Raw genomic sequence first — 24,598 nt, forward strand, 5'->3', positions numbered from 1 at the left:
TTGATAGCGTTAGCGTGGTGCTAATTTACCCACATTTTTATTTTTATCTATTTTTAAAAATATTTTAATAAAAAAATCAGAGTCTGATTAAAATTTTAAAAATGCTCAAAATGTGAAAAAAAATCCACAGTCTCGAATTTTTATTCCAAACTGCGAAATAAATACACGGCCCAGAATTTAAATTCGGAACCGTACAAAAAATCCACAATCCAGAATTTAAATTCGGAACCGTGAAAAAAATCCACGGTCCAATGGTTTTTTATTTTTTATTTTTTAGTTTTTTACACTATAAATAGGTCTGATTTGATCACAGTTTGGAATTTTTATTCGGGGCCGAGTATTTATTTCACGGTTTGAAGTTTTTAATCCGGACCATGTATTTATTTCGCGGTTTGGAATAAAAATTCGGGACCGTAAATTTTTTTCATGTTTTAAACATTTTTAAAATTTTGATCGGACCCTGATTATTTTTAATAAAATATTTTTAAAAATGAATAAAAATAAAAATGTAGGGCAAATTTAGGTGAGCCCGAAAAAAAACTAACAAGACATGACATGATCCCTTTATATATATATACAGTTACACACAGCAATAAGTTGTAACAAATTGTGAGTCTGAGAATCTCTCTTTCTCTCTCTCTCAATTTGAAGTTTGAACACATGGCACGCACCGCTAAGAAGCGCCACGGTGGTGGAAGTGGGTCTAAACAGCCACCAAGGCCAGCGCCAACCACGGATCCGGCCACCACCGGACAAAATATTCCCGCGGTGTTCGTGCCCAATCCTCCGCCGCAGGACCGACCGGTGCGTGTATACGCTGATGGGATCTTCGATCTGTTCCATTTTGGACATGCACGAGCGCTCGAGCAAGCCAAGAAATTGTGAGATGTTCTCTTCTTCCCAATGTGCTCCACACCGCTAGATCTGTTCAATTCAACCCCGTTTGCTTTTTTTTTTTTTTTCTTTCTTTCTTTCTCTGTCTTACAATTTCTGAACTGAGTATTTCTAATCAAAATTATGATAAAGATCAGATCAGAATTGTGTTGGAATGATGAATTGAGACCATTCTACAAGCAAATTAAGAAAGGGGCTTGTGAATTTTATAACTTGGAGTCGGGCTTAAAATGAGTTTTGCTGTTTTCGGTGAATTGGGTCTAAATTCGGTCATGATTTTCCAAATAAAGTTGATTTGCGTTGCAAGTGTTTCTCATTTGCAAGAGTATCAGACAAAATTTGACTCTCTTTTTTTTTCCCCACTTTTGAGTTACTAAGAAAACAGATCTTGATCTATTTGCGAAAGTAGGTTTTGTCTTTTTCTTTTTTCCCAAGTTTTCCAGTATTTGTTAGTTGTTACCCGAGCCGAGTTTGTACTTTCCTTTTCCTCAAAAAGAAAAGAAAAGAAAAGAAAAGAAAAGAAAAGAAAAGAAAAGAAAAGAAAGTTTGTATTTTCCTTGGTCTCTGATTAGACATAGACCCAGAGTGTTTATTGAAATAGAACCTATTTTTAAGAATTTGCACAGCTGACCTACTGTTTCCTTTAATTGTTTTGTAGGTTTCCTAACACATATCTACTAGTTGGATGTTGCAATGACGAAATAACACATAGCTTGAAGGGCAAAACCGTCATGACTGAGGCCGAACGCTATGAATCCCTTCGTCACTGCAAGTTCGTATTCTACAATTATTATATTTTAATTTTATTATATTGTCTTCTGTATTCTGGTTGATAACAATTACTTATTTGAGGCTTATGTTCAACAATCAACGCTTAATTGAGGTTAATTTGAGGCTATTGAGTATTTTTGCAAGTGCTTTTGAGTTATATACAAAGGTTTTTCTTGCTTTTAAATTCTGTTGTTTTTGCTTTTTTAGGTGGGTTGATGAGGTAATTCCTGATGCTCCATGGGTTGTCACAAAGGAGTTCATTGACAAGCATAAAATTGATTTTGTTGCTCATGATGCACTCCCGTATGTTTATGTTCCATTAATGGCTATCATTTTTTTTGTTAGATAATAAGACATCTCTTATTAGATAATAATTTTATATATCAAATCTTCTTAACTTGCTTCATGTTTCTGATTTTGCCCTCCTTAGATATGCTGATGCAAGTGGCGCTGGAAATGATGTCTATGAATTTGTATGCTCTCTCTGTTTTCTTTTGTTGTAATGAATAAATGACTTGTGGTTTTGAAGTTTTATTAACAATAATAAAATTTGGCTTCTCTTACAGGTGAAGAAGATTGGTAAATTCATGGAAACTAAAAGGACAGATGGGGTTTCCACATCAGATCTCATAATGAGAATCTTGAAGGATTACAATCAATATATAATGCGAAATCTGGCACGTGGTTATACGAGAAAAGATTTAGGTGTCAGCTATGTCAAGGCATGTTAAATAATGAACTTTGATTCTATCTTTCTTAATGGTGAAATGTATTTTCTTTAAATGGGCAGATAAAATTGAAATTCTGATTTTTTTTTTTTTATATTACTGGGGAACAGGAGAAGCAGCTACAAGTGAATATGAAGATAAATATGTTGCGGGAGACTGTGAAGGCGCATCAGGAAAAGGTAAAATAGAAATCTTAGCCTTAGCCTAAATTTAGTGTTTGTGAAATTTGTTGAGATCACTTTAGTCTTATTTGAGGTTTACTTAGTATGCTATTAACTTTGTTGTAAATACGTACATACTATGCAGTTGCAAACTGTGGCAAAGACGGCTGGGATGCGACAGGAAGAGTGGGTTGTAAATGCTGATCGTTGGGTTGCAGGATTTCTGGAGAAATTCGAGGAAAGATGCCACATCATGGTGAGGCTTCTGCCTTTCTTACATTGGAGTTGGACCTTGGCTTGTAGCATTATTCAATGTTATTATTATTAACTGATTATTTTGACATTTATAATATTTTAATTCCAGGAAACTGCAATAAAGTTTAGAATTCAGGAGAAATTGAGAAGACAACCTATCAAAGGGATGGAAGATCTTGTATCACAGCCTGTTGCTGCCTAACTTGTTCTTATAATTACGAAAACAAGGACCCTTACAATTATTATTGTCCTGTACAAGTTTCCCCCTTTCGGAAAGTATCTCTCTCGGAAGAAAGTATTTTGGATCCTTTCCTTGCCTTAGTGGGACTGTTGTGAAGGATCTTTGGGTAGACCTTGTGAAGTTTTGTCATAGTAAATACTAAATAGATTTTAAGAGATCTTGGAGCAGCTATTAAGAAAATGTCTATAATGAGCTGCTCTGCTCTGCTCTGCTCTGCTCTGCTGCAATGGATGATTGGTTGGTACGAGCAATTAGTTGGTAATTCTTCTTTGACATGGATTTGTGTTGAATTTTTGTAAGTGTTTTGTACGTCAAATATGCTTAATATTATTTTATGTGCATTGTGGATCATAATTTAGCGTGACTGTTTGTTGAAGGTTGATGCATTCCCTGATATGATTGGTGTTATACAAGATGATGTTCGATCCAGTAAACACGGGATAGGAACGCCGAGTGTTATTGGGCCTTGAGGTGCTTAAATTAAGAGGCATATTGTGGCCCAAATGTCAATGTCACTCAAAAAAATAAAAATAAATAATAATAAAAAATAAATAAAGGAAAATGAATGATACCAATACCATTACCATCCAAATCCAATTGAGATTTGAGACTTGAGACTTGAGAGAGACCAGAGAGGAAGGAAGAGAAGAGAGGGGCTTAAAGTTAAAAGGGTAATCCAAAATTGTGTGAATGCCTATCTCTCTCCTCTTTCCACCTCACCTAGGCTAGAATCGATTGAAGTCGAAAGAAACAAAATGGGGCAAATAATAAGTCAGTCGTTGCTGAGCTCCTCCTCTACTAAGTACTAATCAATCACCTCCCTCTCCCTCTCCCTCCAACCAAAATGGCTTCCTTCTCTTCCTTTCTAACTAAGCCCCCTCTTTTTACTCTCAATACTCCACAGCTGGTACACACATCATCACTGTTCAGACTCAGAGTATCCCTATCCCCTATTTCCTCTTTCAAAAGACCAATTTATTCCCATTTTTATTCACGCTCTCTACGCCTTGGTTGTAAAGTTTCCAATTCCAAGCCCATTTATGGTTTTGGGCAATTGGATTCTCTCTATGGTGCTGGTAACATCAATCAGGATTTAATTGTCACAAAATCAGCTGGCACTGATCAAGGCCAACCTGCATTTGGCTTCTCCATTGTGAGTCAAGTTCAATTGTTTTCATTCATAAATGTTTTCGCTAATGTACCATCTCATGTACCGGTTTTCTACATAATGATTTCAATGCTATAGGTCGTCAAGATATTGCATTTGGCCCTATCTCTGGGCATAATCCTTGCATCTGACAACCTCTTAAAGAAAGCTTTTGTGGCAGCCTCCATCAAATTCCCAAGCGCACTCTTCGGCATGTTTTGTGTGTTTTCTGTTCTCATTGTTTTCGACTCAGTGGTCCCAGCAGCAGCAACCAGCCTGATGAATTTCTTTGAACCTGCGACGCTTTTCATACAGCGGTATCTGCCATTGTTCTACGTGCCTTCATTGGTTGTTCTTCCTCTGGCAGTACGGGATGTACCTGCTGCTTCTGGCCTCAAGATTTGTTTCATCATAGGTCTGTTCTATGTACCCTGCCTTCCTAAATTTAACAAGTAACAGCATATAACAGCTGAATGAGTGGTGAAAAGGGCTGATTACCTGTCTAATAGTATAGCTCAAAAGTTGGAATTATTTCTGTTTTAATGTTTCTATGTTAAATTTTTCTTCCTGTTTTTTTTTCACTACTTATTTGAAGATTTAATGGGGAGGTGAGAAATGGACCGACCCAAAGATTTTTGGTCTGGTCAAGGCCAGGTTGGTTTCGTTGGTTGATCACATAAGAATATATCTTAGGAAAAAAAAAAATTGTTCAAAAAAATGGCAAAATATGTTAAATACTTGTATTTCTTCTAAATTTGATCAAACATGACAAATATTCTATTTACAACCTCAGACGTCTCTTGTCTCTAATGTAAATTAATTTAAACATTCTAAGGGGCCACATTTGAGGAAAAACCTACAATGCCTGCATGCCGTTTCGGGTAAGAGTTAACGTACAATGCCTGCAGGATCCCATCTTACTGGTTAGTGCTGGTAGAATATAATACAAATGACAAATATGCCCCTGTAAGAATTTGTTATTTGCTCTTTTCCAGCTGGTGGTTGGATAGCCTCATTAGCTGTGGCAGGGTACACGGCTCTAACTGTGAGAAAGATAGTAAAGACAGAGATGATCCCAGCTGAACCTATGGCAAAACCATCTCCTTTCTCAGTTGTAGAGCTCTTTGCTTGGAGTGCAGTCTTTGTTTCCTCTTTTGCTCTTGCATATTTCAAGCCGGTTGCTCTTGGAACCAGTGCGAGAACCTGTCTTCCTTTCTTACTTGCAGCCACAGTCATAGGTTATATGGTTGGTTCTGGGTAATAACCTTATTGTCAGTATTTACACATATTCTTGCAACAGAACAATTTGCATATATACCATCTTACAAATATGCATTTGGAACTTGTGAATTTCTACAGTACCTGACCAATAATTTGGAACTTGTTAACCCACATACTGAGCTGTAATTTCTAGATGCAAAATATCATTGATTATTTCTCTTTCTCAGGTTGCCGTCTGAGATAAAGAAAGTATTTCATCCTATTATCTGCTGTGCACTTTCAGCTGATTTAGCAGCAGTGGCATATGGCCTGTTATCCCAATCAGGAGTTGATGCTGTTTTAGGTTTGTCTCTCTCGCACTAATTCGTGCTGTACTGTCAATACTCTTACCAAACCTTTCTTCATTTTTGTTTTTGTTTTGGGCTTATTAAGGTTCTATTAGTGAACCTCAGCATATTAATCCTTCCCAATTCTTTACTAACTACTGGAAACCAAAATGCAATATGATTCTGATTAGGTGATTACCTAACAAAAGCTTCGTCAAATCCTGGAGCGGGTGACATTTTAATGGGTTTTCTCGGATCTGTTATTATCTCCTTCGCATTTTCAATGTTCAAGCAGAGAAAGGTTTATGTTTGATATACCTACAAAATTTTCTTCATGGTGAAATAATAACAATGATAATGAGTAACAACTTTGTTACTTAAATTATAGCTTGTCAAGAGGCATGCAGCTGAGATTTTCTCATCAGTAATAATTGCATCGACTTTCTCGCTCTATTCTACAGCCATAATCGGTCGTATAATTGGTCTGGAACCAACACTTACCATATCTATTTTACCGAGATGCATTACAGTTGCACTTGCCTTGAGCATAGTTTCCTTCTTCGATGGTAACTTCTACCTCAGACTTTACATGCAAAATTAATTTTTCTTTTCATATTTTAACCCTTTTTGTCTCTCATTTTGGATAGGTGTGAATGCATCACTAACTGCAGCTGTGGTGGTTCTGACTGGTTTAATTGGTGCGAATTTTGTGCAAGCTGTGATGGACAAACTAGGTTTAAATGACCCGATTGCTAGAGGAATAGCAACAGCTTCAAGGTACAAAAGAGTAAAATCTAGATAGCATAAAAGAATTGTTATCCATAAGCACGCACATCTGTATGATTCAGCAATAAATCCTATTATTTATCTCCTGGGTTTGACATGGTGAGTTTTTGGTGGTACAGTGCACATGGGCTCGGAACTGCAGCTTTATCGGCAAAGGAACCGGAGGCTCTCCCATTTTGTGCAATTGCATATGCATTAACTGGTATTTTTGGTTCTTTAATTTGTTCAGTACCTGCTGTTAGGCAAAGCCTAACGTTGATAGCTGGTTAGATGCTTTTGGAGTTGCCATTAAATATATATATATATTTTTCCTTTCTTTCTTTTCTGTGCATATATATTTCAATTTGCTTGCTGTAAGTATGAATTACGAGATTACACTCCCAATATTTTGTGTTCCCAAAATCAGTTTTTCTTTTTCCTCGATATGCAGCTCCTGATTTTGCCATACACCCAAACAATAAAAAGAAAATAAAAATTAGAAAGAAAAGTGTATCTATTATTTTGATCATCTGCAGCCAGTCCCAGTAGCTAGTTGTATGAAACTGTGCGCTGTCACTACTCACTATATGTAAAGATGAGAAAAATGTGACTGCATGAAGTCATGTGTAGTGTAGCTATGGACGTACTGTACATAATTAAAATTTGAGATATTTTTGACCTAAATAATGATGTGTTTTCACTTTTGACTTTTGACTTCCAATGACAATGGGCCTGTGAAGAAGAGGTTACTCAATCAAATGCGTAGTGGAACTGTGGAGAGCATAGTATAATTTTGAGTTTAGATCCGCACCGCACAATCGCACAATCGCACAATCTGTTAGGCCACGAAAGTTAAAAGACCCCGAATATGATCCGGATTCTGATCGGACGGTCCGTGTCCAAAGTGAAATATTACGTTTGGACTTTGGACAGCGGACTCCTGTTCCACTTCCCACTGCGGCAGCGGCACTACTCTCTCTACAGTCTACTCTCTACTCTCTACTGACTGAATTTTTTTTGTCTCCATTGCCTGCGGGCTTTCCTTTCCTTTCCTTTCACTAATAAATAAAAAGTTAATTTAGTTAAAAAATCTTCTCCTGTGTTCCCACTTGCGACTTACCAGTGATATAGTTAGTAATAGTATACACTATACAAGAAGAGAAGAGAAGAGAAGAGAAGAGAAAGAGAAAGAGAAAGAGAAAGAGAAAGAGCTGCAGACAGTGCGCTCCAAATGCGGAGGGAAAAAATGGCAGGCGGGGTTGGGATTGGTGCTGGAGCTGGGACAAGCAGTAGCATGGGCCTCAACCTACTCCTCTTGCTCGCCATGGTCACCACCAACATTCTCTCTCTCTACCACCTCTCCTCTTCCCACCGCCTCTTCTCCTCTCCACCTTCTCTCCCCCTCTCCTCCGACGACCACCAACCTCCAGAGCACCTCCTCCGCCAGCTTCACACTATCCGTGCCACCATCTCCCATCTCTCCCACCTACACTCCCACCCCTCTCACGCCTCCTCTTCCTCCTCCACTCCTCCCCCTCCGTCCGAGCTCGTTCTCCTCTCCCACCTCTCTCCCATCTCCTCCGCCTGTGCTTCCCACTCCACTCTCCTTCGTCAGTACATGAACTACACTCCTTTCTCCACTTGCCCCTCTTCCTCCTCTTCCCTTGCTGAATCCCTTCTACTTCGTGGCTGTCACCCACTCCCTCGTCGACGCTGTTTCTCTCTCACCCCCACCTCCAATCCCGCTACCCTCTCTAAACTTCAAGATCCCAACCTTTTCTCTGTCAGAGTCAGATCTACTCTCGATCTCTCCATTACTCAACTACTCCGCCTCGCTCAAGTATCCCGTGCTGCTCCAATCAACCTCGCCCTCGACGTCGCCGGAGGCAGCGGATCACTTGCCGCAGCGCTCCGCCGTGCTTCGAACACTACTGTCCTGACGACCACACTGAATCTGGGCCATCCTTTCTCTGAAAGTGCCGCATCCCATGGTTTGATTACTCTACATTCTCCCTTGCAAGCCCGGTTCCCAGTGCAGGATGGAGTGGTAGACCTTGTCCGGACAGGGCATGCTGTGAACCGGTGGATCCCGGTACCAGTGCTGGAGTTCATGGTGTACGACGTGGACCGAGTGTTACGTCCTGGAGGATTGCTGTGGATCGACCATTTTTTCTGTAAGGGTGTGGATATGGACTCGGTGTATAAGCCGATATTGAACCGAATGGGTTATAGGATAATAAAGTGGACGGTGGGGGATAAGACGGACGCCGGCGGGGTCAAGAACCGCGACCTTTATCTCACTGCGCTTCTCCAAAAGCCTCTCGCTCGTTGATTCTAATCTGACGGTTCGGATTTATTTATTTATTTATTTATTTTTTTAGTGTCGGAGGATGATATGAATGATGTTAGTACTTTTGTTCTCCTTCTGATCTGATATATAAAATCTGCTATGTAATATGTATGTCTAAATTTATATCACAACTCCTCTTTATCTTATGAAGACCACACTAATGATTTTGTTTTATCAAAGTGTGGTAAAAATTTCACCAGTTTCATTAGAAATTATAAAGGCTTACAAACCGGTACCAGACTACCAGAGGTATCGGCCAATTACATGCTCAAGCATTGAAGCTAACTTTTACAGTTCTAACCTCCGAATGTTATATTATTACAAAAATAAGACATACATCAATAGGAGACATGAATGTCCTAATACCAATTTAGCCACGTCTCCAGAGTCCAGACCTTGTTATCAAATCTTCCTCTCTGTCACATCTACCTATAACCAATTTATGCTTTTAATTTCAACTCGTCTACTAGGATCGATAATCCTTCCTCGGTGAACTTGGAAAAGTTCCACTGATGGTGTTTTGCGCTCCATTTCTTGCAACCTGTTTAACATCTAATGAACAAGGTGACTCTTTCTCTTTGTTAGTGCGCTCCATTCTTTCTCCGACTTTAAAGACTATTTCTCCATTTTGGACATCTATGACTATGACTATGACTGCCCAAAAGATGCAATGAAATCAATCTACCAAATAATTTACCAAAAGATGCATCCAACTTTTCAATTTCGCTTAATTTCATGCGGAGAAAGGCTTAATTACCTTAGAGGATGAGTCATACCTCTTCTCTTCCTTGTCATCTATTGCGGCTTTCGCGAGGTAGTTCGAGCTTACCGGTGCAATCGCTTATTTTTTTTAACCGTTCCGTTATATCGCTATAATCGCTATTTAAACCATTGCTATATATAGAGGATAGATATGGATTGTCACCTTTAGTTGTCACACCCCGTCAACAGGACGGACAACCCGCCGCGCTCATTTGCGCAAGGCGATTCCATAATCATACACAGTATATATATATATATAAATACATTACCAATGACAAGACAAGAGCCACAATACACGAATAAACTTTTCTTTTAAGTTTTGAAATTGACATGTAACAACAATTAGAAAATAAACCTCTTACGGTACAATAAAATCCAATCGAAGTACCATAACAGATTTATTTAAAGTGAATCAAATACTCATCTTTGTGGCATGTCGCGCAGTCCTCTAGTTTGGCATCTCACTTTTGTGTCTCATGCTTTGTACCTGGAACCCACCGAAATGGAAATGTGAGAGATTGAAAATCTCCCAGTGCAGTATTCAGTTCCAGTCGAGTTATCCGCAGATCCGACCAACTGAAACCAAAACAGCACCGAGTACCAAAAATATAGACTATAATAATAGTATAAGAATCAAAGAATCTTAGCTACCAATTATCATCAATCAATAAACTAAATATAAGTTCACTTCAAGAAATGCTCAATACCGTGAAAGAAATCAGCAAGCTATTGAAACAGTGTATAGCAATAACAATCAAGCAAAACGAAATATATGACATGCAATGCTCATGCACAATAGACGTTAAAATTCAATCCAATTTTGTTGTGCAACCATATCATATAATTATCCTTTGTTCAAGACTATCCATGATAGAATAAAATATCATTTTATTAGGTAACCATTTTGGTGTTAACAATACTCGGTCATGCACTACAAGTACAACGCCTACATGACCCCAGTCATGCGCTACAAGTTCAGGGCCTACATGACCGTCAAGGTTCATACAGGACTACGATCATGCGCTACCACGAATATGGTGCCTACACAATTTTTGTTATGGCCATAACATGAAATTATGCGCTTACCCCGAATAGGGCACCTACATGACTAAAGTTATGCGCTACAAGTACAGCGCCTACATAATCGAGTCATGCGCTACCACGAATATGGCGCCTATGCAATTTCTGTTATGCACTACAAGTTCAGAGCCTACATAACAAAAATTACATGCTTACCCCGAATAGGGCGCATACATGATCGTCAGGTTTCAGACATCTGGTTCTTTAACACATTTCATTTAAAACAAGTAAATTGTTCATATCATGCTATGTATAATGTATACAAATATATCATGCAAAAGTTCTAGTTCAACTCATGTATTCATGTTATGCAATTCAAAAAAAAATTCAAGAACTTAAACTACAATTAATTAGCTATTAAACAAACAAGTTAGCCACAACAGCTATATGTAATCTCATTTTAGCACTAAACAATTTAAATCACACTACCTTTTAATTTAATCTATTGTTCATGCACCCTTTTAATTCACTTAAGGAATATAACCCATAATCAACTATATGTAATGTTTCATAACTAACTCTAAAATAAACCTCATACTTTATTTTCATATTTTCATTATGAAGAAATATGATCATGCGTCTTTACCTTTCAATCAAGAAATATAACACCATTCTAGCTATAACCCGACAACCAAACAAGTAAACAACTATTCAATCAAGAAAATAGCAAACAAGCAACAAGCAAACAACAACAATGAATAAGTTATGAGAATAACTCGAAATTCGCACCTTAGCCATATCGAGACGATGGGACCAGCGTGTCGCTACGGTGAGGATGCATCATACAATACTTCTTAATCTAATTGCCAAGTTAATAAGATTGGTTCTGTAATTCAACATCGTCTTCGATTAATGGAATTCCTGAGTGAGACTAGTGAACGACAGAAAAGAGCTTCAATTCATGTGGGAGTCGAATATACATCACATAATTTAAGCCGATAATATTTAGGTGACGCAAGTGATTCAAAAGTCTAACATAAAATTAATTTAAGCTTTTGAGCAAGACATTATTTTTCAGGTTTATTTGTTAGAAAGGTACAAGTATATTAATCGTCACAATATGATATATACCCAGCATCACATTATGGAATTGTAATTAGTAATTTATAGCATGGAGGTCTAAGTTTGGAACTTCATACTTTTTAAGGTTGGATAAATTAACCCACTTATCTCAAGCCCAAAACTTTTTTAGTAACTATTATTGTACATTTCACAATCTGCCCAAAAGTTTAGGTTAAAATTCAAGGCTAGTTTCATATAACTCATATCTATATGGTAAGGAACTATTATTGGCACCATGCTTCAATTATAATAAACAAGAAGAAGAATACACAAAATAGATTGTTCAATACCGAAAATTGCTCCGATCGTTACGAGTTGATTGATCTCGAAGAGAATGTCAAGTGTTGCGAATACCTCCATCTCCTTCGTCTCCTCGCTGTTTCTTAGTAATCAGAGAAGGTCGTTACTTGATTCTACCCCTTTCTCTCTTCAATTTTCTGTCCGCTCTTCTCTTCTCAATTTCCTCTATTCTATAAATTTTCGTTAAATACAAGGACCGTATGAATTTAGCAAGATAGAGGAGCGACAAAGAAGGGAACAATTGGGATAAAATCTGGAGATGTAGAGAGAGTGACACGTGGAGACCATATTAATTGGTTATACTTAACCTGTAAAGTAATTATTCTATATATAATAGTACGCGATTAATCTAAATTTGAATAAGGTAGTCCCATTTATAAATGGAGAGGATCCAACATTCCATTCCAACCTTAACCGGTCCCTAATCCCTCCCTCCGACTCCGAGTCTGGTCAAAGCCTCAAACTCTCAAAGCAAAGGTTATCATATCATATCATCCGCTTACTTTTTTTTTTTTTTTTTTTTAACAACAAAAGGAAACCACGCCACGCGGCCCACGCCCCACGCCCCGTCCCGTCATTCGAATCCTGAAGGTGGACTGGAGAGAGAGAGATATCTCCCTTTTTTGGAGAATCGATCGATTCGATTCGATTCTCTTCTCTGCAGAGTGCTGAGCCGAGAATACCAAACCCTAGCTAGCTAGGTGCCTTTCCTCTTTTCAATTATTTTTCTCTTATTTTAGCTTTATAAGAACCGTCGTCATCACGCTCTCCATACTTGCTTTGTCTGATCAACTATTTCGTTTGCTAGGTTAGCCTAATAGCTAGACATGCAAATTTCCCTTCGTTTTCTTCCCCAATCACTCTCGTTCTACTTTTTATTTATTTTATTATAATATCTACTCCGTTGATGGATTCAGCAGTATATCATGTATTCTTTTTGCACCTAAAAGGAGAGGTGAGGTGTTGTTGGCCTACAAAATTCGGTTTTGTGTAGGAGAACTAATTTCAAACTTTATCCCCACTCTTTAGCTAGATTACCAGAATATAATTAGTTGGCCTTTTTTTTCAATTCTACTCTTCTAAATCAGTAATTCAAATTTCAGCATTTATTCTATTAGAGGGAGCTATTTGCCCGGTTTGAAAGAACTTAATATGCCTTATTATTACAAAAGTATTTCATATCTATTTTTGTCCTCATGGTTATACCCTTTTTTTGCAATTCAACAGGAACAAGACAAAGCTCTTTCCAAAATTGACATACAATGAGTACCGGCATAGCAGATAAAGTAACAGCCTTGGGACAACGGCTCAAAATAAGTGGGGCCGAGGTGGGCCGCAAGGTCTCCACAAGTGTTTCTTCCATGGGTGTCAAAATGCGCGAGTTCTTGCAAGGTCCAAATGAAGCAGACCAGATAGTCGAAAACGCCACGTCAGACAACTACGACAGCCCTGATTGGTCGGCGAACCTTGAGATCTGCGACCGAATCAATTCTGGCCTCATCAGTGGAGTCCAAATAATTTGCGCGATTAAGAAGAGGATTATGATGAAGCAACAGCCTAGGGTGCAGTATCTGGCGCTGGTGCTGCTTGAGGCATGCGTGAAGAACTGTCAAAGGGGTTTTGCTGATGTTGCTGCTGAGGGCGTACTGGATGAGATGGTGCGGATCGTTGATGACCCGGAAACTGCTGTTAGTGTGAGGAACAAGGTTTTGGTTCTGATCGAGGCATGGGGCGAGTCCGGGGAGTTATGCTACCTGCCAGTGTATGAGGTGACATACATGGTACCATACTGATTCTGATATCTTTCGTTCATTTTTTTTTTATTTGTATTATAACAAAGTCACTATTTACTCCATATCAATGATTACTTATTTCAATGCTGACAGTAAAATTATTGACTTTGTCCAGTAGCAGTAGATATGGTGGTTTACCAGTACACATTCTTTTATAGTGATTAATTGCATAAAGGTGACTTCGTTTTAGTGTGGTCCTCATGTTCTGTGTGAAGAAAGTGCACGGAAACAATTGTTTAAAATTGAAATCCTTGCAGTTTGGTCCTGTACCAGCCAGGTTTGTACCAGAATGCATTGTTAAACCTTTTTTCATTTTATCTGAAATGACTCCTTGGTTCAAAAACATTTTGAGAACTTACAGGTGATTATAAATCTCTTTAGAATTCAATTCACATAGTCACAGTAACTGTACATGCTGACATGCTTTCCTTGGTCATATTTTCTTAGAGCTTAAAATCAAGAGGAATTCAATTCCCGGGAAGAGACGATGAGAGTCTGTCTCCAGTATTGACACCTTCCAATACTGTCCCAGAAGAGACATTTTATAGTGATGCATCTTATGCAACAAGTCATGAAGCACCACCTGTCTTTAGTTTTACTGCCGAGCAAACCAAGGAAGAGTTCTCTGTGGCCCACAACACCATTGAGCTTCTTTCCACCGTGCTATCTTCTTCCCCTCAGACAGACGTACTAGAGGTTCGTATTTTGTTATCTATCTTTTTGTTTAATATTGTCCATAGGATTTTGACTCATATTTCTGCAGGTATCAAAGATTATATATCAATTTTTCACGAAAGTACAAAAATGACAGTACAGTAGTACCTGTTACATATATAATATATTCACAGTTGTGGCACTTAAAATACCAAAATCACATTGTGTATGAATCTGTTGGGCTTTGCTTTGATCTTGTATGTTTAATTGAGATTTTGTGCGTGGAACGATACTGAACCGATAATCCTTCCATTCTCTATGCTTCACACAGGATGACCTAACAAGCACACTAGTGGCACAGTGTCACCAAAGCCAACATACAATTCAGAAAATAATCGAGTTATCAGGCAGCAATGATGAGTTTCTATTGGAGGCCTTAAACTTAAATGAGGAGCTACAAAAGATTATCTCGAAATATGAAGAACTGAAGAAGCCACAGACGGTCCACCAAGAAGAACCTGAACCAGCTACAATACCAGTTGTGGTTGAACTAGAGTTGCCACATGAAATCCTAAGTAGAATGCCGGGCGTGGTGAGAACTCAGAGGGATGAAGCTGATCAGGGAATGATACATCAGAAAGATGATTTTATCTAAACTTGTCTGTGTTATCTAAACTTTTTTAAGTATTGACTAGGTCGTTTATTTGATAGCATTATATGTAAGAGATTAGTATGGCTATTTTATTTATGTAGAAATCACGCGGAGTGTGTGATTATGTGCGTTACAGCGATATTTGTATATAGTTACTTCCTAAATGCGTGTGTCACTTGTTTATAAAATTTTATTCTTGATCGATTGATCTTATTTGAGGAAAAGAGTAATTAAATTTTTTAAATCGAGCTGAAGAGCCACTTGTGGTTGTCAAGTGTAATCCCGAAGAAAGAGGCCCATTAGGAAATGAACCAACTCCAACATTTGCCTTGTTTATTTTATGTTTTCCAAATTGATCGATGCCAAAGATAAATAGCTTGATGCATAAAAATTCCAACTTTCTGGTTCCGTCCTTGATATGACATTGACATAGACTACATTTCTTTATTTATTTATTTATTACCCAAGAAATAGCAAGGTTAAACAAACAAATTTATAATACTGTTTGAAGATGAAACCCCAAGTGTAGCTGTAGCTTTGATCATCCGGAATGTAGAATCAGGTCAAATTAAGCAACAAAATTAAGATACGAACCTGCTGATTATCTGACAGTTCATTTATGCTCCTTCCTTCCTTCCTTACAAAATAGTGCCTTGAATCAGGTGGTCATCAAAACATCACGACCAGATACCAAGTTAAAAAATATATATAAAGTAGTTGAAATCAATGATTTCATTGACAAAGAGCCAAAACAAAACCTTTATCTACTTAGTTGTGCAACGCATTACGCATGTTGCATGCAATATTTTCTAATTAGCCGAATTCCAAATATCAAATATGGTTAAATTAATTACTCTTTCATATATCTAAAGAAAAAGAAAATTTAAATGAATGTGTGGTGCATAGCATAGCATAGCATAGCATAGCATAGCATAGGAATACATGCATGTACAAAAGTAGCCAACACCAATTGCCAATTTGTTGTATGTATGTGCATGTGCATGTGGTATCATTTCTCTACCGATTATTCTGTAAAATATAGATTGAATTAGCTTCCTTAATTATGAGTTATGAGGGATAACAAATGTTGGAAACCACTGGCTGCGCCTTTGTGGCCAGTACAAATTGTTGGTTCTTATACAAAGGACTTTAAATCGTCTTATCGGTTAAATTTTTTATGGATATATAGTTTTGATTACAGAACCATTTAGATTTATTAAATTTTAAATTGTTCATACAAATCTTAATGCAAATCGTACGAATTGAGTCCTGTTTTGGACAAAAATTTGTCCTTTAAATAAAACCCAATTCCGTAATAAATAATCTGATATCAAATACCCAATAACATGCTCTCTCGGCTTTCGCTCAAGTTTCTCATTAAATAATCTAACAACAATTAATTTCCAATTTAAATGTTTAAGAATTAAAAAAAAATTGAAAAATAAGAAGAATGGACAATTATTTTTCATCCCTACCTACTTTCTCTGACATCAACAGTAGTAGAAAGAAAATAAGAGAGCAAAAGATTTCAACATCTACAAACAAAGTTCAAATAATTGATTCGAACCAATTTCAACATGATCATCATATTAAAATGTACTTGGAGATTAAATTTTACAATTTTAGAACTTCTTTTATCATTTTTTTAGAATTTTTGAAACTCACAGCTTTTCATTAAATAATAAAATTCAGAAAAACAATAATTTTTAAGAATTCTAAAAAAATGTAAAAAGTTTCCAAAAAAAATATAAAATTTGGTCTCCAAGAACAATTCAATATGAAAATCATGTTGAGAAGCTCATATTGACTTTTTGAACTTTAAAAATAGAAATATGAGCGGAAAATAAAACATCATTTTTACTTCCCAAAGCATTGTAGCATCTAACTCTATATATATATATATATATATATATATATATATATCAATATGCAATCCTTTAAATTTGTGGCAATACATGTATATTCTTTCCTCTCTGTGATTCTGAGAAGGGATGGGACTTTCTCCACTCGAAATTTTGAGAAGACAATAAATTAAATAGTTGCTCCTATATTTTTTTTCATGTTGTTTGTGTCAAAGAATATATATAGAGAATTAGAGACGTTAAACAATTGCCTGTCTTCTATAATTTTCAAATTTAGCTTCAGAACTACCAAGGATCTAATACTAAAATTATTTATTATTATTTAGAGAAAAATAAGTTACATCTTTCTGTATAAGTGAGATTACTGTTCTCGTGATTACTTTTTTCTTATTCAAGGCCTCGTCCCGTTTTGTATTTCATATGCATCTATATGTTACTTTATTAAAAGGTGTTTTTTTTTGGGTAATTCTGAAAAAAAAAAAAAAGAACTAGTATGATTTGTTAAGTTTTTACATGATACAGTTCCTCTATTTATTATTGTTAGTCTAAACTCTAAAGCAATTGGCATAGATATTCTACAAGAATGATACCAATGAGTCCGTTTCTTTTGAAGAAAAAAAATACCTCAAAGGAAAAAGTGAGACAATCATATACTCGTTTCATTAAAAGTTACTTTACCAAAGACCAGAAAAAAAAAAAAAAAGGAGTGATGACTGTCTATCATATGTATAACATACTTCTCATATTAAAATGCTTAATTTGGCAATAAAATTCTTACAACTTTGAACATCTGAATATGAATTATACTAACCAATAAAAATAATAATACATAAAATGCTTCATCAACTGACCAAATTTTTATATAACAAAAATAATAATATATATTTTATTAACTTGTAACATTGTTCCATCCCTAGCACACATATATATAAATGATACAAGTATAAAGAATTATTTTGTGGGAGCTAAGTGGTTGTCCATGTATTCTTAAAAAAACAATTTAGTTACGAGAATGATTCGAGAGACCAATTCAAACATTAACTAACATTAATTCTCTCTTAGATCCAGATCAGACATTTTCATCAAAGAAAACAAAAATAATCGAATTTGAGAAACCAGCAATCACACACAAGTTAACAATTGCGCTTGAATTTTCAAAAGAGGGTCACAAATGGAGTTGTAAACTTTGCTTAGCTTGAATTCTGATCTCTGAAAGAAACGTGCTAGCAATAAAGTGAATAAAAATAAATAAATAAATAAAAATTGTGAAACGGCTGAAGGCTACTCTGTCTCTGGTACCGGCCCAAAAACGTATCTGCAGTGCAACTTAAATACTTAATAAATAAAATAAAATAAAATGAAATAAAAATGAAATGGAAATTATTATTATCAAAATGTGGACGATTGATATAAGTGGACTTTTCGTGATTGGGTCAGTTGAGAATGTTGTTCAACAGTGAACGTGCGCTGCTCACCTTTTCTTTTCTTTTCTTTAATTACTTAGTTTTGCATAATTATTTATTTCATATTTATACCGAGTTTATTTCTAATAGACGAGGGTAACTAATACACTAATACCAGATAAAATGCAGGGTCACAAATGGAAAAAAAAAAAAAAAAAACTGTGTCAATTTATTTTGACACCGAGCTGGGTCCCACATAAGCTACTCATTTGCCACGTGGCATTCCTATATACCCCCCCATGGCCCCATCTCTTCTCTTCTCTTCTCCTGTCCTCTCTCCCCTCGCGCCTGCTGACCCAGAAACAGAGCACAAAACCTCTCTGTTTTCTCTCACAATAAATATAAATATACTCTCTCCATTCCTCTCCTTATAACAAGTCGGTTTCTTAATTTCAACTTCTTTTCTTTTCTCCAAGGTTGTTAACAATCTAAGCAAGTCAAAGGTTCATTCCTCGAAAACAGTTTATTCCTTTACATTTTTTAGCTGTTCTCTATTGAAAAGAGCCTGCCATTTGAGGTGTGGAGAAAGAAATTTAGATGAGAAGGAAGCATTAGCCAGCATTTCTTCTGAGTTTGGATCGCAGCCTAACACAATGTCAGGCCATGATCTGATTTTCTAACCAGCATCAAGTCAAATTTCCTAGGAAGATCTCAATAGGTGAGAATTCTCATTCATTTCTTTCCATTTTTTCACAAGTACATTCATTTTAATCCATATCTTGGTTTTTTACCTACTATCCTCCTAACAAAACCTCTCATTTTTTTTCTCCAACAAAATGAAAAAAGAAAGAAAGATAGAAAGTAGGAATCAATTAAAGACTAAAGAAGAAGAACAAGAGAGAATCACCATGAATTCAAAAGGGATACTAAAGAAGCAACCAAGCCGGATACCATCAAATGCAAGCAAGCCGCCTCTGGTGCCACCACCTCCTCCACCAACAGTGGTTTTTGGCCGGCGAACTGACTCAGGCCGGTTCATCAGCTACTCGAGAGATGACCTCGATAGTGAGATAAGCAGCGTGGACATGGACTATCATGTTCACATCCCGATGACGCCTGATCATGATGATGACATGGACCATCATAAACAGGAAGATCAGTACACCGGCTCTATTTTCACTGGTGGATTTAACTCGGCAACAAGAGCTCATGTCATGCCCAATTCGCCGTCACGCGGCGGTCATGTGGAGATGTCGAATTCCGGTTCAACCTGCATGCTCCCGGTTAGATACCTAACCTAACTAGCTAGTAACCATACATACCCACCTGATGGATCTAATTTTTCTTTTCTTTTGATTGAAAATCACGTAGAGTCATGACTCATGATGCATTTTAGTGCATAAAAATCTATATACATTATACTTATTAGAAGAGAAACAAAAAAAGAAAAGAAAAGAAAAGAAGAATTTACTTGTCCCAATAGATCGACTATCATTTGTTCAATTTCATTCATTAGAGAAACGATCTTTCACGTTTCTATATGAAAATTCTTAATTAGTACGATGGCACAAATCGAGGAGCTTTCAAAAACATAATTATTATGGGGTCTTATAAGGAGAACATAATTAATTCATTCAAAAATATGCAAATTAAATTTATGTTTTTTCTTCGAACAAGATGAGTCTAATAGAGTAAAATCTTTGGCAAGAACCATTTTTAACATGCATTAGTTCTTAATTTGTAAGCCTTAATTCTTCATCTAACGGGAAATTAACAAACAAACTCTTAACGTATATTAAATCTTGGCTGAACACAAACAGGGATGCGACGGGAAAGTACCACGCAATAACAGGGGCGAGGACATTCTGCCTTGTGACTGTGAGTTCAAGATATGCGTCGACTGCTTCAATGACTCAGTGAAGTCCGACAGAGCAATCTGCCCGGGCTGCAAGGAGACATACAAGAACACGACCTGGGAAGATGTCATCAGTTTTAGCAACGAGGCCAAGGCCCTGTCGCTGCCATCTTCAATGGGTCCCGACAAGCTTCAGAGACGCCTTTCTCTAGTGAAACAGTCGGACCAGAACCAGAGCGGTGAATTCGACCATAATAGGTGGCTCTTTGAGACCAAAGGTACTTACGGGTATGGAAATGCCATTTGGACAGATGACGGAGACGATGACAACGATAACATTCCAGGACAGCCCAAGGAGCTCGTCACAAAGCCGTGGAGGCCACTCACTCGAAAACTAAAGGTGCCGGCAGGAGTCATCAGTCCATACAGGTCTACATCTACACACACACAGTTTTTTTTTATTTATTTTTTCCTTCTGATCTAATTAATCTGGGTTTCTCAGCACTGAAAGAATCAAATTGAATTGTGCAGGTTGTTGGTGCTCCTTCGTATAGTTGTCCTGGCCCTTTTCTTGATGTGGCGTATTAAGCACGTGAACGAGGATGCGGTATGGCTATGGTTTTTGTCAGTCATATGCGAGTTATGGTTTGCCTTCTCCTGGCTGCTAGATCAGCTTCCAAAGCTCTGTCCAATTAATCGTGCCACCGACCTTTCTGTTTTGAAAGAAAAATTTGAGACACCACGGCCAAACAACCCAACCGGGAAGTCTGACCTGCCAGGGCTGGATATATTTGTCTCGACTGCAGATCCAGAAAAGGAACCTGTCCTTGTCACAGCCAATACTATCCTCTCCATCTTGGCTGCAGACTATCCGGTCGAGAAACTTGCTTGTTACGTCTCTGATGATGGCGGGGCCCTCCTCACTTTTGAAGCTATGGCTGAGGCGGCGAGTTTCGCACAACTATGGGTTTGTATCTAACTGATTGTTCTAGAAAAGAACAAATTATTTGATACATTTCACCTTTTCATAAACAGTATTTGCGAGAACCACAGGCAGTTATATATGTAATAAGAAGAAAAAAGTAACAGACATATTACTTTAAACTTAATAATAAAACCTAATAGAATAGTGATTTCATTACTTGTTCATTAACAGGTGCCTTTCTGTAAGAAGCACAAAATTGAGCCAAGAAATCCTGAGAGCTACTTCAGCCAGAAAAGGGACCCATTTAAGAACAAGGTCAAGTCTGATTTTGTCAAAGACAGGAGAAGGGTCAAGAGAGAGTATGACGAGTACAAGGTCCGTATAAACGGGCTGCCTGATGCAATTAGGCGCCGATCTGATGCATATCATGCAAGGGAAGAGATCCAGGCCATGAACCAACAGAGAGAGAAGGCAAAGGCTGGAGGAGATGAGATGATCGAGCCGATAAAGATAGCAAAGGCGACATGGATGGCTGATGGAACCCACTGGCCAGGTACCTGGCTGACCCCATCCCAGGATCATTCCAAAGGCGACCATGCCGGCATCATTCAGGTACGTACCTGTATTATCTATTTTCTTTAAAGTGTAGAAATTATCATTCTAGTTTTGTGACATTTCAGATATATATTTCAGCATTTCAACTAGGTATAATTAATTAATAGGTATTAATTAATAGGTTATGTTAAAACCGGCTGCTGACATGCCAATCTACGGCAGAGGTGAGAAATCGCCAATTGACTTCCATGATGTAGACATTCGTTTGCCAATGCTGGTTTACATGTCCCGTGAGAAGCGTCCAGGATACGACCACAATAAGAAAGCCGGTGCCATGAATGCACTTGTTCGCGCTTCCGCCATCTTGTCAAATGGGCCTTTCATCCTCAACTTGGATTGTGATCACTATGTATACAACTCTCTTGCTTTTCGTGAAGGCATGTGCTTCATGATGGATCGTGGCGGGGACCGCTTGTGCTATATCCAGTTTCCGCAAAGGTTCGAGGGAATCGATCCCTCTGATCGGTATGCAAATCATAATACTGTCTTCTTTGATGTCAACATGCGTGCCCTAGATGGTCTTCAGGTAATTTGCAAATTCATCTCTGAAATCAAATTTGACAATTAAAAAGACAGATTAGAATTCTGTAATTGGTAATCATTACTTTGCAAAGTGGTTTGGTTTTACAACACATATGAGTCATGATTTTAAAATCCCAACAGGGTCCTGTGTATGTGGGAACGGGTTGCCTCTTCCGCCGGATTGCTCTGTACGGGTTTGACCCGCCACGGGCCAAAGACCGCTCAACAGGTCTATTCAGCTGCTGTCTACCAGGGAAGCGAAAAGCATCAGCCTCAGCCAATTCCGAGGAAACAACTGCCCTCCGTATGGGTGACTTTGACAATGATGATATGAACCTTGCTACCTTCCCAAAGAAGTTCGGCAACTCATCATTCCTCATTGACTCCATTCCAGTTGCAGAGTTTCAGGGCCGGCCATTGGCCGATCACCCCTCAGTGAAGAATGGCCGCCCGCCAGGTGCCCTCACTGTTCCCCGTGAGATGCTCGATGCTTCCATTGTTGCTGAGGCCATTTCTGTCATCTCTTGCTGGTATGAGGAGAAATTAACTTTTTCAACAACATAAAAAGAAATTAAAAGCATTGCTAATCTAGTTCAAATTCTGCAACAGGTATGAGGAGAAGACAGAGTGGGGTACTCGTGTTGGCTGGATTTATGGATCGGTGACAGAGGATGTGGTCACGGGCTACCGCATGCACAACCGTGGCTGGAAATCAGTCTACTGTGTATCCTCCCGTGATTCCTTCAGGGGAACGGCGCCAATCAATCTGACGGATCGTCTGCACCAGGTGCTGCGGTGGGCTACGGGTTCAGTCGAGATATTTTTCTCGCGTAACAATGCCCTCCTTGCCTCCCCGAAAATGAAGATCCTTCAGCGCATCGCCTACCTGAATGTCGGCATTTACCCATTTACCTCCATCTTCCTCATAGTCTACTGTTTCCTCCCTGCTCTCTCTTTGTTCTCTGGCCAGTTCATTGTCCAAAGCCTAAATATCACTTTTCTTGTCTACCTACTGATCATTACTGTGACCCTGATGCTCCTCGCCATATTAGAAATCAAGTGGTCTGGAATTTCTCTAGAAGAATGGTGGCGAAATGAGCAGTTCTGGCTGATTGGAGGCACCAGTGCTCATCTAGCAGCCGTTGTTCAGGGTTTGCTAAAAGTGGTGGCTGGAATAGAAATCTCCTTTACACTGACATCAAAGTCTTCTACTGACGATGAAGAGGATGACTATGCGGAGCTCTATGAAGTGAAATGGACATCTCTGATGATCCCGCCACTTGTTATCATCATGATCAATCTTGTGGCAATTGCGGTTGGTTTCAGCCGAACTGTTTATAGCACAATCCCACAATGGAGCAAGCTTCTGGGTGGAGTGTTTTTCGCTTTCTGGGTGCTGGCACATTTGTATCCGTTTGCAAAGGGTCTCATGGGAAGGAGAGGAAGGACACCAACAATTGTTTATGTATGGTCCGGACTTGTCGCCATTACCATTTCTCTCCTTTGGATTGCGATCAAGCCTCCATCGCTTCAAGCTTCTAACCAAGTCGGTGGATCTTTCACATTCCCTTGATTCGATTCGATTCTTAATTTGGTTTATTAATTTATTGCACCCCAAGGTAAGACCAAGATGGGAAGATGGAAGGAGGAATTTAAAGCCAAATTACATAGTGTGTTTAAATTATATTTGCTAGTTTGATTCATTTCTGTCTCGTGGATAGATTTTGATGCCCCATGCCATGAAGTGGGGAAAACAATCTTCGGGGTTTTTGTTTAATATGCATGCATGCACACATGTTTAGAAGAAGTTTAATTCGTGATTCTTTTTTCACCATTTTTTTTGTAAGTCGGGTGATTTAGACATTAAAAGAATACATATATGTCTTTACTAGCTATGTCTTTACTAGCAGTGCAATATAATTTTATCTTTTATAAAAATCAAAAGTGAAATAGAACATAACAATATCTTACCACGGTGATCAGTAATTACAATAAAAATAGATGCCTTCATATATAGGACAACCAATGCACCAACACGTACGACTTGAGCTCTTTTATAATGTTGCCCTGTGAGCAGCTTTAGAAAAGGCACCATTCCATTCCATAATTCCATTCCATTGCATGAACAGAAGAAACCAGGTTGCCCGCTGCACCCACAAGAATTGAAGCAGCTTAGGGAAACCGTGTGAGATGGGCAATAAGAGGAAGGTAGGTGTTTTGATGTATTGAGATTTGACAAGTGTTTTGCAGTCAT

At 38.0% G+C, this 24,598-nt stretch overlaps 5 protein-coding genes and 1 long non-coding RNA gene across 7 annotated transcripts; 5 read left to right on the top strand and 1 right to left on the bottom strand.

Moving 5' to 3' along the window:
* Nucleotides 1-511: 511 nt before the first annotated feature.
* Nucleotides 512-3,401, top strand: LOC144576113 (choline-phosphate cytidylyltransferase 2-like). The gene is made up of 8 exons (XM_078326374.1): nucleotides 512-881; nucleotides 1,553-1,666; nucleotides 1,873-1,968; nucleotides 2,096-2,138; nucleotides 2,232-2,387; nucleotides 2,504-2,572; nucleotides 2,700-2,810; nucleotides 2,919-3,401. Exons 1-8 carry the CDS (start codon nucleotides 661-663, stop codon nucleotides 3,009-3,011), a joined length of 903 nt encoding a protein of 300 aa, XP_078182500.1. The 5' UTR covers nucleotides 512-660; the 3' UTR covers nucleotides 3,012-3,401.
* A 391-nt stretch (nucleotides 3,402-3,792) lies between these two features.
* Nucleotides 3,793-6,953, top strand: LOC144576110 (plastidal glycolate/glycerate translocator 1, chloroplastic). The gene is made up of 8 exons (XM_078326369.1): nucleotides 3,793-4,203; nucleotides 4,297-4,612; nucleotides 5,193-5,454; nucleotides 5,646-5,761; nucleotides 5,936-6,045; nucleotides 6,133-6,310; nucleotides 6,392-6,521; nucleotides 6,650-6,953. The coding sequence occupies exons 1-8, from the start codon at nucleotides 3,895-3,897 to the stop codon at nucleotides 6,798-6,800; spliced, it is 1,572 nt and encodes a 523-aa protein (XP_078182495.1). The 5' UTR covers nucleotides 3,793-3,894; the 3' UTR covers nucleotides 6,801-6,953.
* Nucleotides 6,954-7,739: 786 nt separating this feature from the next.
* On the top strand, nucleotides 7,740-8,915 carry LOC144543630 (S-adenosyl-L-methionine-dependent methyltransferases superfamily protein). The gene has a single exon (XM_078291962.1). The coding sequence runs from the start codon at nucleotides 7,741-7,743 to the stop codon at nucleotides 8,839-8,841; it is 1,101 nt and encodes a 366-aa protein (XP_078148088.1). The 5' UTR covers nucleotide 7,740; the 3' UTR covers nucleotides 8,842-8,915.
* Nucleotides 8,916-9,023: 108 nt separating this feature from the next.
* LOC144543705 (uncharacterized) lies at nucleotides 9,024-12,293 on the bottom strand. Its single transcript, XR_013508044.1, has 3 exons — nucleotides 12,054-12,293; nucleotides 11,431-11,572; nucleotides 9,024-10,108 (listed from the first exon to the last, which is right to left on the bottom strand). It is a non-coding gene; the product is annotated as an uncharacterized LOC144543705 (long non-coding RNA).
* Nucleotides 12,294-12,623: 330 nt separating this feature from the next.
* On the top strand, nucleotides 12,624-15,364 carry LOC144576112 (TOM1-like protein 1). Of its 2 annotated transcripts, none has more exons than XM_078326373.1 (4): nucleotides 12,624-12,764; nucleotides 13,291-13,844; nucleotides 14,304-14,552; nucleotides 14,842-15,364. In XM_078326373.1, exons 2-4 carry the CDS (start codon nucleotides 13,326-13,328, stop codon nucleotides 15,163-15,165), a joined length of 1,092 nt encoding a protein of 363 aa, XP_078182499.1. In that variant the 5' UTR covers nucleotides 12,624-12,764; nucleotides 13,291-13,325; the 3' UTR covers nucleotides 15,166-15,364. The 2 variants fall into 2 exon arrangements, with proteins under 2 accessions (XP_078182499.1, XP_078182498.1); XM_078326372.1 differs by having other exon boundaries at nucleotides 12,731-12,871.
* Nucleotides 15,365-19,335: 3,971 nt separating this feature from the next.
* LOC144576183 (cellulose synthase-like protein D1) lies at nucleotides 19,336-23,989 on the top strand. The gene is made up of 7 exons (XM_078326468.1): nucleotides 19,336-19,710; nucleotides 20,248-20,711; nucleotides 20,814-21,249; nucleotides 21,439-21,819; nucleotides 21,944-22,348; nucleotides 22,486-22,874; nucleotides 22,954-23,989. Exons 1-7 carry the CDS (start codon nucleotides 19,336-19,338, stop codon nucleotides 23,915-23,917), a joined length of 3,414 nt encoding a protein of 1,137 aa, XP_078182594.1. The 3' UTR covers nucleotides 23,918-23,989.
* The last annotated feature ends 609 nt before the right edge of the window (nucleotides 23,990-24,598 follow it).

This window comes from Carex rostrata, chromosome 25, assembly GCF_964058835.1.
Source record: "Carex rostrata chromosome 25, lpCarRost1.2, whole genome shotgun sequence".
In the NCBI taxonomy this organism is placed as follows: Eukaryota; Viridiplantae; Streptophyta; class Magnoliopsida; order Poales; family Cyperaceae; genus Carex; species Carex rostrata.

Bases quoted from the DNA above. Each gene is read 5' to 3' on its own strand.
- LOC144576113 (XM_078326374.1), top strand. From the start codon at position 661: ATGGCACGCACCGCTAAGAAGCGCCACGGTGGTGGAAGTGGGTCTAAA. The intron at 2,139-2,231 runs GTATGCTCTCTC...CTTCTCTTACAG, and splicing joins GAAATGATGTCTATGAATTT to GTGAAGAAGATTGGTAAATT. The intron at 2,573-2,699 runs GTAAAATAGAAA...CATACTATGCAG, and splicing joins TGAAGGCGCATCAGGAAAAG to TTGCAAACTGTGGCAAAGAC.
- LOC144543630 (XM_078291962.1), top strand. From the start codon at position 7,741: ATGCGGAGGGAAAAAATGGCAGGCGGGGTTGGGATTGGTGCTGGAGCT.
- LOC144576110 (XM_078326369.1), top strand. From the start codon at position 3,895: ATGGCTTCCTTCTCTTCCTTTCTAACTAAGCCCCCTCTTTTTACTCTC. The intron at 4,613-5,192 runs GTCTGTTCTATG...GCTCTTTTCCAG, and splicing joins CAAGATTTGTTTCATCATAG to CTGGTGGTTGGATAGCCTCA. The intron at 6,311-6,391 runs GTAACTTCTACC...CATTTTGGATAG, and splicing joins CATAGTTTCCTTCTTCGATG to GTGTGAATGCATCACTAACT.
- LOC144576183 (XM_078326468.1), top strand. From the start codon at position 19,336: ATGAATTCAAAAGGGATACTAAAGAAGCAACCAAGCCGGATACCATCA. The intron at 20,712-20,813 runs GTCTACATCTAC...TGAATTGTGCAG, and splicing joins GGAGTCATCAGTCCATACAG to GTTGTTGGTGCTCCTTCGTA. The intron at 22,349-22,485 runs GTAATTTGCAAA...AAATCCCAACAG, and splicing joins GTGCCCTAGATGGTCTTCAG to GGTCCTGTGTATGTGGGAAC.
- LOC144576112 (XM_078326373.1), top strand. From the start codon at position 13,326: ATGAGTACCGGCATAGCAGATAAAGTAACAGCCTTGGGACAACGGCTC. The intron at 13,845-14,303 runs GTACCATACTGA...ATATTTTCTTAG, and splicing joins TGTATGAGGTGACATACATG to AGCTTAAAATCAAGAGGAAT. The intron at 14,553-14,841 runs GTTCGTATTTTG...TGCTTCACACAG, and splicing joins CTCAGACAGACGTACTAGAG to GATGACCTAACAAGCACACT.